This window comes from Ostrinia furnacalis, unplaced genomic scaffold, assembly GCF_004193835.3.
Source record: "Ostrinia furnacalis isolate ACB-3 unplaced genomic scaffold, ASM419383v2 OfSCF6232, whole genome shotgun sequence".
Lineage (NCBI taxonomy): Eukaryota > Metazoa > Arthropoda > Insecta > Lepidoptera > Crambidae > Ostrinia > Ostrinia furnacalis.
In genome coordinates, this window is record NW_021136471.1 from 46,237 (window position 1) to 56,600 (window position 10,364).

General features: G+C 46.3%; 1 protein-coding gene across 3 annotated transcripts; it reads left to right on the forward strand.

Moving 5' to 3' along the window:
- The first annotated feature begins 308 nt into the window (after positions 1 to 308).
- Positions 309 to 10,277, forward strand: LOC114362142 (F-box only protein 9-like). 3 transcript variants are annotated; one of them, XM_028317420.1, is made up of 7 exons: positions 309 to 465; positions 863 to 1,000; positions 4,086 to 4,217; positions 5,747 to 5,897; positions 6,581 to 6,729; positions 8,653 to 8,816; positions 9,966 to 10,277. In XM_028317420.1, the coding sequence occupies exons 1-7, from the start codon at positions 463 to 465 to the stop codon at positions 10,174 to 10,176; spliced, it is 948 nt and encodes a 315-aa protein (XP_028173221.1). In that variant the 5' UTR covers positions 309 to 462; the 3' UTR covers positions 10,177 to 10,277. The 3 variants fall into 3 exon arrangements, with proteins under 3 accessions (XP_028173221.1, XP_028173219.1, XP_028173220.1); XM_028317418.1 differs by lacking the exon at positions 863 to 1,000 and adding an exon at positions 3,380 to 3,517 and having other exon boundaries at positions 9,966 to 10,191; XM_028317419.1 differs by lacking the exons at positions 309 to 465; positions 863 to 1,000 and adding exons at positions 2,820 to 2,978; positions 3,380 to 3,517 and having other exon boundaries at positions 9,966 to 10,191.
- Positions 10,278 to 10,364: the final 87 nt, after the last annotated feature.

The window sequence follows — 10,364 nt, forward strand, 5'->3', positions numbered from 1 at the left end:
AACTCCATACAAGAAAAGGCCTGTCGACCACTTTTCGACGGGTTTGCGATTATAATGTGCACTTTGTCTAGACCCACTGCAGTGTTTTATAACAATGGATTCAGGCAACTTTTTTGTAAACACATTGATGATCAAATTCAAAGGGCGCGGAAACGTTGTTTGTCTTCTTTATAAGAACTTGGCGCTGAAAAGGTTAATAAAATCATTTTATTATCATCTTCAATTAAATCATCTGGAATGTATTTCTTTGCCATAATCTAACTGATTAAAACTATAATGACAGCTGATTGTTTGACATGTTGTTTGACAGCGCAAAAATATTGGGAAAGCTCCGATTTTCCAATTTGCGACTATTGTAAAATATGTTATAATGAGTGAATAAAAAAATCTGATACAAATTAAATGACTTTATAGGCTTATATAACATTTTAAAAAGCAGGGGTTATTAGTTTGCTGGTTAACATGGTACGTAATCCTATTTAGCGGCGTGCCATATGTGCTTCTATTTTTTGAGTATGAATAAAACTTGTTTCAATTTACGTGGTTTATTACAGTTCCCAAGACTATTTCGATGAGATGTATTTATTTATTGTTCTTATGTCACGCGCCCACGTTAATGTGTTGTTATAATTATTTTTGTATAATTTTATCTATTGATTTATAACAAATCATTAGTGTAATAACCTTGAATAACTATGTATGAGGGTCATAAGTATGTAATGTATTTTTTTTTATATTTATTTTAACGTACGACGCGCATGTTTCTTAATATAAAAATAAAATAAATAATAATGGCAAGAAGTAGTACGTATATATTTTTTTTAATTATTAATATTAAACATAACCTCCTTTCTGTTTAAAGGCGTCGTCAGCAGGGGCCTCTACGTCCGGTGGCGTGGACAGCGACTGTGAGGGAGAGGAGCCCGAAGATTCTTCTCACTTCAACGATCTTGAGATAAACGAAGACTTAGAGAAAATCAACTTACAAGATGATGTTCAAGTGAGTACTTGTAACTTTGCATTGGTAATTTTGTATAATTATTTTCATTTCTCTGACTCCCATTCTCTAATATATTTACTTTTCACATTAGGGAGTGTAAACATTGCCAAAAAATGTCTACTTAAGGAAATAAAAGCAAGAGTTTGAATTAGTCCGTCAGTTAACTTATCAAAAAATACTTGACACATATTTTTCACTTTTTGAAATGAATGAAAATTAAAAGTGCACCAAAGTTCATAAGAAGAGGTTTGTGACATCAAGGCATGCTTAAAAGTGTAGCACTTTGTGACGTTACGCGGAACTTAATCATAATTACTTGTTTGATTGACAAAGTTAAGAAAGAAAACAAACTTTTTACTAAATAAAAAAAAAACTTGATCAGGTTGTAATGTAATATGCACATGTCTTTGATATTTACGCTGGATTGCACCATCTTACTTTAACTTTAACAAATGTAAAAAATAATTCGAACTCCATACAAAATCACCGGTAATCGTTATAGTTACATTTAAAGTTATGTGGTGCAACTTAGCATTAATTAATTAAATAATTGTAGACTAAATGCATTACGTAACACTAGAACGCCCCCTTAGCCACAAATACCACTTCTCACTTTAAAAAAACGCTATTTTTGTTTTCACCCGCCAGAATGGGTGATAATGGGTAAAAACCGGGTTTTAACCCAAAACACCCGGTTTAAACCCAATCGGGTGAAATGGGTTTTTACCCACTACCCATCTCTAATCGTCACCAGCCAAGTCAGCAGCAAATTGCAATCAGAGACGATTTTTGCTAATACAATGTTTTAAAGAAAGAAAGTAAACTATGAGCATTAATATTAAATTATGAAGAAAAATTCGTTGGGTTACTATTGTCCAATATTTTACAACTGTTGTTATTGCATATCTTTAAGAACAGGGACTTTCTTAATAGCCACTTTAGGGCTTTTGCCTACAGTGATATGCTTATTACTTACTACACCAGTGGGTAACGATTTTTTTCAAGAACGAGGGATACCTTTGTCTGAAGCAGCAGTGATAGGATACATCTACGGTGTTCTTGGTATTGTAGTGTTCTCATGTCACGTTACGTTATGTGTGGCGGGAATCATACGACTAAAGAAGTTATTTACAATATATTTGTGGACTATGATATTTTATATGATAGTCAGTTTGATATTAGCCTTTGTTGTTAGTATTGAAGCAATGTATTTTGGTCATTCATCTTTTGGTGCACTATACTTGATAGTAGCATTAATGTATACGGCCATATTAATATACTTTTGGATTGTGATTCAAAGCCAGTTATATAATGAAAAAGAAGAATCTAATGTTATAAATATCCATATTACAATAATATAAAAATGAATTGTTTTATTTTTTGTTATGAATTTCTTAGCTTTTCCAGTCCAAACAATATCACATTGTGTGCCAGTGTGCACTGCCCCCTACCCTAGATAAGTTGCACTTTTTGATTGAATCGAGAACTACAAGATTCCGGTCAAAACTATAAAAAAAGGCCTTTCGACCACTTTTCGACTGGTTTGCGATTATAATGTGCACTTTGTCTAGTCCCACTGCAGTGTTTAATTTCACAATACATTCAGGCAACTTTTTTGTAAGCATATTGATGATCAAATTCAAAGGGCACGGAAACGTTTGTCTTCTATAGAAGAACGTGGCGCTGAAAAGGTTAATAAAATCATTTTATTATAATCTTCAATTAAATCATCTGGAATGTATTTCTTTGCCTTATTTTATCTGATTAAAACTATAATGACAGCTGATTGTTTGACATGTTGTTTGACAGCACAGATTTTGACAGCGCAAAAATATTGGGAAAGCTCCGATTTCCAATTTGCGACTATCGTAAAATATGTTTTAATGAGTGAATAAAAAAATCTGATACAAATTAAATGATCTTTTATGATTATATAACATTTTAAAAAGCAAGGGTTATTAGTTTCCTGGTTAACATGGTACGTAATCCTATTTAGCGGCGTGCCATATGTGCTTCTATTTTTTACCTAAATAATTGAGTATGATTATAACTTGTTTCAATTTACGTGGTTTATTACAGTTCCCAAGACTATTTCGATGAGATGTATTTATTTATTGTTCTTATGTCACGCGCCCACGTTAATGTGTTGTTAAAATTATTTTTGTATAATTTTATCAATTGATTGATAACAAATCATTAGTGTAATAAGTAATAACCATGAATTAACTATGTGTGAGGGTTATATGTATTTAATGTATTTTTTTAAATATTTATTATAACGTATGACGCGCATGATTCTTAATAATGGCAAGAAGTAGTATGTATATCTTTTTTTTAATAAATTATTCATATTAAACAGAACCTCCTTTCCGTTTAAAGGCGTCGTCAGCAGGGGCCTCTACGTCCGGTGGCGTGGACAGCGACTGTGAGGGAGAGGAGCCCGAAGATTCTTCTCACTTCAACGATCTTGAGATAAACGAAGACTTAGAGAAAATCAACTTACAAGATGATGTTCAAGTGAGTACTTGTTACTTTGCATTGGTAATTTTGTATAATAATTATATTCATCTTTCTGACTCCTATTTTCAATACATTAGAATATTTTGCACATTAGGGAGTGTAAACAATGCCAAAAAATATCTACTTAAGGAAACAGCCCTATGTTTCGTGGGTAAAAAAGCAAGAGTTTTGAATAGTTCATCAGTTAAATTATCAAAAAATACTTGACACATATTTTTCACTTTTTGAAATGAATGAAAATTAAAAGTGCACCAAAGTTCATAAGAAGAGGTCTGTGACATCAAGGCATGCTTAAAAGTGTAGCACTTTGTGACATTACGCGGAACTTAATCATAATTACTTGTTTGATTGACAAAGTTAAGAAGTTTTATTAAATAAAAAAAAAGATCAGGTTGTAATGTAATATGCACATGTCTTTGATATTTAGGCTGGGTTGCACCATCTTACTTTAACTTTAACAAATGTAAAAAATCTGTCGAACTCCATACAAAATCACCGGTAATCGTTATAGTTACATTTAAAGTTAGGTGGTGCAACTTAGCCTTAATTAATTAAATAATTGTAGACTAAAGACACGGAAGACGAGCTGGCGCTGTTCCGGCAGCAGTGGCAGCGCGAGCTGGAGGCCACGCCCACGCGCCAGAAGAAGCCTGAGGCGCCGCCGCCCCCGGAGGAGCCTCTGTCCGACGAGGATAAGGTATCATACTGCTTATTATTCAATAACTTTAGAAGTTTAGACTAAAGACACGGAAGACGAGCTGGCGCTGTTCCGGCAGCAGTGGCAGCGCGAGCTGGAGGCCACGCCCACGCGCCAGAAGAAGCCTGAGGCGCCGCCGCCCCCGGAGGAGCCTCTGTCCGACGAGGATAAGGTATCATACTGCTTATTATTCAATAACTTTAGAATAAAGACACGGAAGACGAGCTGGCGCTGTTCCGACAGCAATGGCAGCGTGAGCTGGAGGCCACGCCCACGCGCCAGAAGAAGCCTGAGGCGCCGCCGCCCCCGGAGGAGCCTCTGTCCGATGAGGATAAGGTAAAAAAAAAATATTAGCTTTGCCCGCGGCTTTGTACGGGTGGAAATCAAATCGTAATTTTTCCCATGTTTTCTCACCGTTTAAGGGCCCTCGCCCACAGTGGACGGACTTTTTATAATGATGCTGTCGCGCGTTTACGAAACGTTAGTCGCATTTACAACGCACTACAGAAGCGATGAAGGCGCTGAATAAAACTCATATCCATAAACTTGAAACATGCCTAAACGCAATGGAACGAAGCATGATGGGGAAAAGACTTTCTGATAGAGTAAGAACCACCACCATAAAGAATTGTACAAGAACAAAAGATGTAACAGTAACTATCAGAAAGTTGAAATGGAGATGGACAGGACACACAATTAGAGGAAAAGAGAAATGGTCTAAATCTACAATGAACTGGTTCACAAGGCATTTTAAACGAAAACAGGGAAGGCCACCAAGAAGATGGGTAGATGAAATAAAGGCCACAGCTGGAGGTGGATGGGCAACAGTTGCAGGAGATAGAGGAGAGTGGAAACAGTTGGAGGAGGCCTTTGCCAAAAAAGGCACACAGACAAGTGTCAATTAGAATAATATTAAACTCAATCAATTTTAAACTCTGTATGTCTGAATAAAGGCTTATATTATTATATTATTATTATTACAGAAGCGATGCCAACGCGTAACTAACGCGCTACACTTGCGCGACTGTATCGATGCAAACGCGCGACCGTGTCGGACGATATCGGGGAGGGTTACTGAATCGCGATTGCATCCCGACAGAAGCGCGTTTATGTGGGCGAAGCGACCCACAGACGCTAGCGACCACATTGTGATTGTATCGATGCGAACGCGCAACAGAATCGCTACAAAAAGTCGCCATGGGTGAGGGGCCTAAACCTTCTCTGAACATTCACAAATATTTCAAGACAAAAATTAGCCAAATCGGTACAGCCATTCTCGCGTTTTAGCGAGACTAACGTAATTAATTTTTTTTTTATGAAAAGTCAAAAATGTTACTTTTATCTCTAATTCTCTGGAGGTGATATCGGAATTAGGACTAGTGTCCACCAAGGCGGAGCGGAGCGAAAAAGTGTTTTGAATAACCAATCAGATTTCATTATTCAGGAAACCAAAACCATTATTTGCTCCGCACCGCCTTGGTAGAAACTGGGCCTTACGCCTGCTCCGTTCACTGGTATATTTGTCGCAGGCCAAGCAGCTGTTCCTACGTGGCGTGGAGTTCGAGCGCGGCGGTAAACTGTACGAGGCTATTCAGCACTACAAGCGCGCCATGCAGCTCGTGCCCGACGTCGAACGCCGCCTCTACGAGAGCTCCGACATCCGCCCCGACACACCCGAGGGTAGGCGATCATTGTTCCTTTCATCATCATCATTCCAGCCCCAGGACGTCCACTGCTGAGCAATTATAGGGCCCCACCAATAATTTCCACATCGCCCAGTTAGTAGCGGATTTTGCCTCCACCCAAGATTTCCACATTGCCCGACACTCCTGAGGGTAGGCGATCATTGTTCCCTTCATTATCATTCCAGCACAGGACATCCACTGCTGAGCATAATATGCCTCCACCAACGATTTCCACATCGCCCGACACCCCCGAGGGTAGGCGACCATTGTTCCCGTCATCATCATCATTGCAGCACACGACGTCCAATGCTGAGCATATGCCTCCTACAATGATTTTGACATCGCCCAGTTGGTAGCGACTTTTTCCCATATCTTGTCAAAATCCATTCATACTACTCTCATTTATTGGAGCCGAACGTGTCGAACGAAACTAATTTAGAATTCTAATTTAATCCTATGAAACTTCGTACACCTTCCGCGCTGAATCGTCCAAATCGGAAAGAATGCATTCGGTGCGTGCGGCCTCCGCTAAAACTGCGTCCGCAAATCACGCACCCGTGCGAGTTTTAGCAGAGGTCGTTAGTGCTTAGAACGACCGCTCCATTTGCTCGCTAGGGCTGGTGAAGTTATGGTGACCGAAATGCGGTACCATTAACAGTGAATGCTATTGTCCCACAGAGGAGCTGGAGCTTGAGGAGGTGGAGCGGACCAACACGGGCACCGAGAGCGACGACGAGGGCGCCGTGGAGGGCGAGGACTTACTGGCGCGGCTGCAGCGCATCACGGCGCGCAAGGCCGCGCTCATCGAGCCCGCCTTCCCTGCCAAGGTACGGGGCGTCCTACGTCACACAGCAGGGCGACGAGGGCGACGACGAGGGCGCCGGAGGGCGACGAAGAGGGCGCCGGAGAGCGACGACGAGGGCGCCGTGGAGGGCGAGGACCTGCTGGCGCGGCACAGCGCGTCACGGCGCGCAAGGCCGCGCTCATCGAGCCCGCCTTCCCCGCCAAAGTACGGGGCGTCCTACGTCACACAGCAGGGCGACGAGGGCGACGACGAGGGCGCCGGAGGGCGACGACGAGGGCGCCGTGGAGGGCGAGGACTTACTGGCGCGGCTGCAGCGCATTACGGCGCGCAAGGCCGCGCTCATCGAGCCCGCCTTCCCCGCCAAGGTACGGGGCGTCTCTACGTCACAGCAGGGCGACGAGGGCGACGACGAGGGTGCCGGAGGGCGACGACGACGGCGCTGGAGGGCGACGACGGCGCCGGAGGGCGACGACGAGGGCGCGGCGGACCTGCTGGCGCGGCACATGCGAGGACCTGCTAGCGCGGCACAGCGCATCACGGCGCGCAAGGCCGCGCTCATCGAGCCCGCCTTCCCCGCCAAGGTACGGGGCGTCTCTACGTCACAGCAGGGCGACGAGGGCGACGACGAGGGCGCCAGAGGGCGACGACGAGGGCGCCGGAGGGCGAGGACCTGCTGGCACGGCACAGCGCGTCACGGCGCGCAAGGCCGCGCTCATCGAGCCCGCCTTCCCCGCTGAGGTACGGGGCGTCCTACGTTACACAGCAAGGCGACGAGGGCGACGACGAGGGCGCCAGAGGGCGACGAAGAGGGCGCCAGAGGGCGACGAAGAGGGCGCCAGAGAGCGACGACGAGGGCGCCGTGGAGGGCGAGGACTTACTAGCGCGGCTGCAGCGCATCACGGCGCGCAAGGCCGCGCTCATCGAGCCCGCCTTCCCCGCCAAGGTACGGGGCGTCCTACGTCACACAGCAGGGCGCCGAGGGCGACGACGAGGGCGCCGGAGGGCGACGACGAGGGCGCCGTGGAGGGCGAGGACTTACTGGCGCGGCTGCAGCGCATCACGGCGCGCAAGGCCGCGCTCATCGAGCCTGCCTTCCCCGCCAAGGTACGGGGCGTCCTACGTCACACACCAGGGCGCCGGAGGGCGACGACGAGGGCGCCGGAGGGCGACGACGAGGGCGCCGGAGGACGACGAGGGCGCCGGAGGGCGACGACGAGGGCGCTGGAGGGCGACGACAAGGGCGCCGTGGAGGGCGAGGACCTGCTGGCGCGGCACAGCGCATCACGGCGCCAAGGTACGGGGCGTCCTACGTCACACAGCAGGGCGACGAGGGCGCCGGAGGGCGACGACGAGGGCGCCGGAGGGCGACGACGAGGGCGCGGCGGAGGGCGAGGACCTGCTGGCGCGGCTGCAGCGCATCACGGCGCGCAAGGCCGCGCTCATCGAGCCCGCCTTCCCCGCCTAGGTACGGGGCGTCCTACGTCACACAGCAGGGCGACGATGGCGACGACGAGGGCGCCGTGGAGGGCGAGGTCCTGCTGGCGCGGCACAGCGCATCACGGCGCGCAAGGCCTCGCAAAACGTGACAGTAAGGTCAAAATATGAGAAACTAAAGGGAATAAAACGTTTCTTAGTCCGCTGCCTTGAATTTCGCGGGTAGCAGGGCCGCGGCGCGGCGTGAGAGTGGCAAGATGTTTTGTGTAAACTCAAATAAACCCACCCTTGAAACATCGTGGGAGCGGGCGACTAGCGGTGCATTCCGTCAAGCGGTGACCGCCCGCGCGTCTGCGTTTTATGAATTTAGACAATTCGTTCGCGATCATAAACAATTACCTTGACTACAAAACTCAACGCCGCGCGATTTTCCCGCTGGTTACCCGCGAACTTCTAGGGATCGACTTTAGTCTACATTTCAACTTCTAACAATATCCCTCGTGTCCCCCAGGGCGCGCACATCTCGTGGCTGCCGTACGAGGTGATCCTGCTAGTTCTCCGCTGGGTGGTGTCGGCGGACTGCGACGCGGCGTCCTTGGAGCGCGTGGCGGGCGTCTGCCGCGGCCTTTACGTGGCTGCCAGAGACACTGATATATGGCGCTCGCTCTGCTTGCGGTAAGTGAACTAACCATAAACAAAGTATTAAAGAACGGCCAACGAGAAGCGATACCAAAGGTAAACAAACCCAATGTTATGGTTATTTGGAATAGCAGGGGTTTGACTTTGACATATTTTGGCGGGAGAACGAGACATTACGACAAATACACAAGATGAGAAAAGACAGAATAGATTGTCAGTTCGACAGTCGAATCGACCTTTTGTATCACTGCTAGTTGGCCCTACTTTAGATAGATACATAACTATACGAGAATGTCATGTGTATATTCGTCTTTTGTATACTGAGCGTAGTGTGAGTTTACTACAAACGCATTCAATGTCGACTGCGTAAAAAAGGGTCATTAAATGTATGAGGGATTGTACAGCGCCCCTAGCGGAAACTTTCAAGAACTAAAATCTTCATATATTTTTTTAACGTGCTCGTTAGTGACGACGTTTGATGTAAACTCACACTAAACCCTCTGTTCCATGTGCAAATAAAATAAGTTCGAAATGAAAGACTACGCCATTATATGCCCGCACACGCATGTTTTATTCTCATACAAATATAGCATGTATTATAGAGCACACTTTTTGAACCTTTGTACACTACCAATATCAGACGTGACATTGTAGCGTGCGCGCTGCAAGTCGCACTCCGGCTGCTTGCAGCGATATTCGAGCGAATGTTTAATCGCGGTGCTGACGGCCTATATGCCTCGAACTTACCACACACGTTGTCATAAATCGCTAATGTATAAGTCTGCGGGCATGAAACTGGCGACGGCCGAGCGATGGCGGGTAAAAGGTTTTTAACACAGATCACAGAAACTAAAGGGAGATGTGACAAGGGGGCGTGGCCGGTGTCGCAGCAATATGCCCAAAAACAGAACACATTGCTCGTGACAGCAATGATCACAGCAGCGACGTAATAATGTAAACAGCTTACATTGCTTGCGTAGTACTAAAGATTATTCGAACGTTGAGAAATGATACCGCTGTGGATATCATGCTCATCCACAATATGCACATATTTTGATTTCTTTGTGCGTGTGAATCTCTAACTGAGAGGCACTGAGTTTCGAACTCAGCGCGTTAGTTGGCATCTCTCTATATCTATATGGTTTTTAACTAGCTCATCAAATTGCACCCTACCATTGCCAACAGCACATGGGGCATAGACTGCGGCACGCCGCGCTCGCACGGCTTCGGCTCGTGGCGGACGATGTACGTGGAGCGGCCGCGGCTCCAGCTGCATGGCTGCTACATCAGCAAGACCACGTATCTGCGCCACGGAGAGAACTCCTTCCAGGACCAGTTCTACCGGCCCTGGTACCTCATCGACTACTACCGGTACCTCAGGCGAGTGCTCGCTTAGTAACTATCACAGTACCAGCAGCAAGCAGCACTACATCAGCAAGACCACACCTGCGCCGCGGCGAGAACTCCTTCCAGGACCAGTTCTACCGGCCCTGGTACCTCATCGACTACTACCGGTACCTCAGGCGAGTGCTCGCAGCAGTGGCAGCGCGAGCTGGAGGCCACGCCCACGCGCCAGAAGAAGCC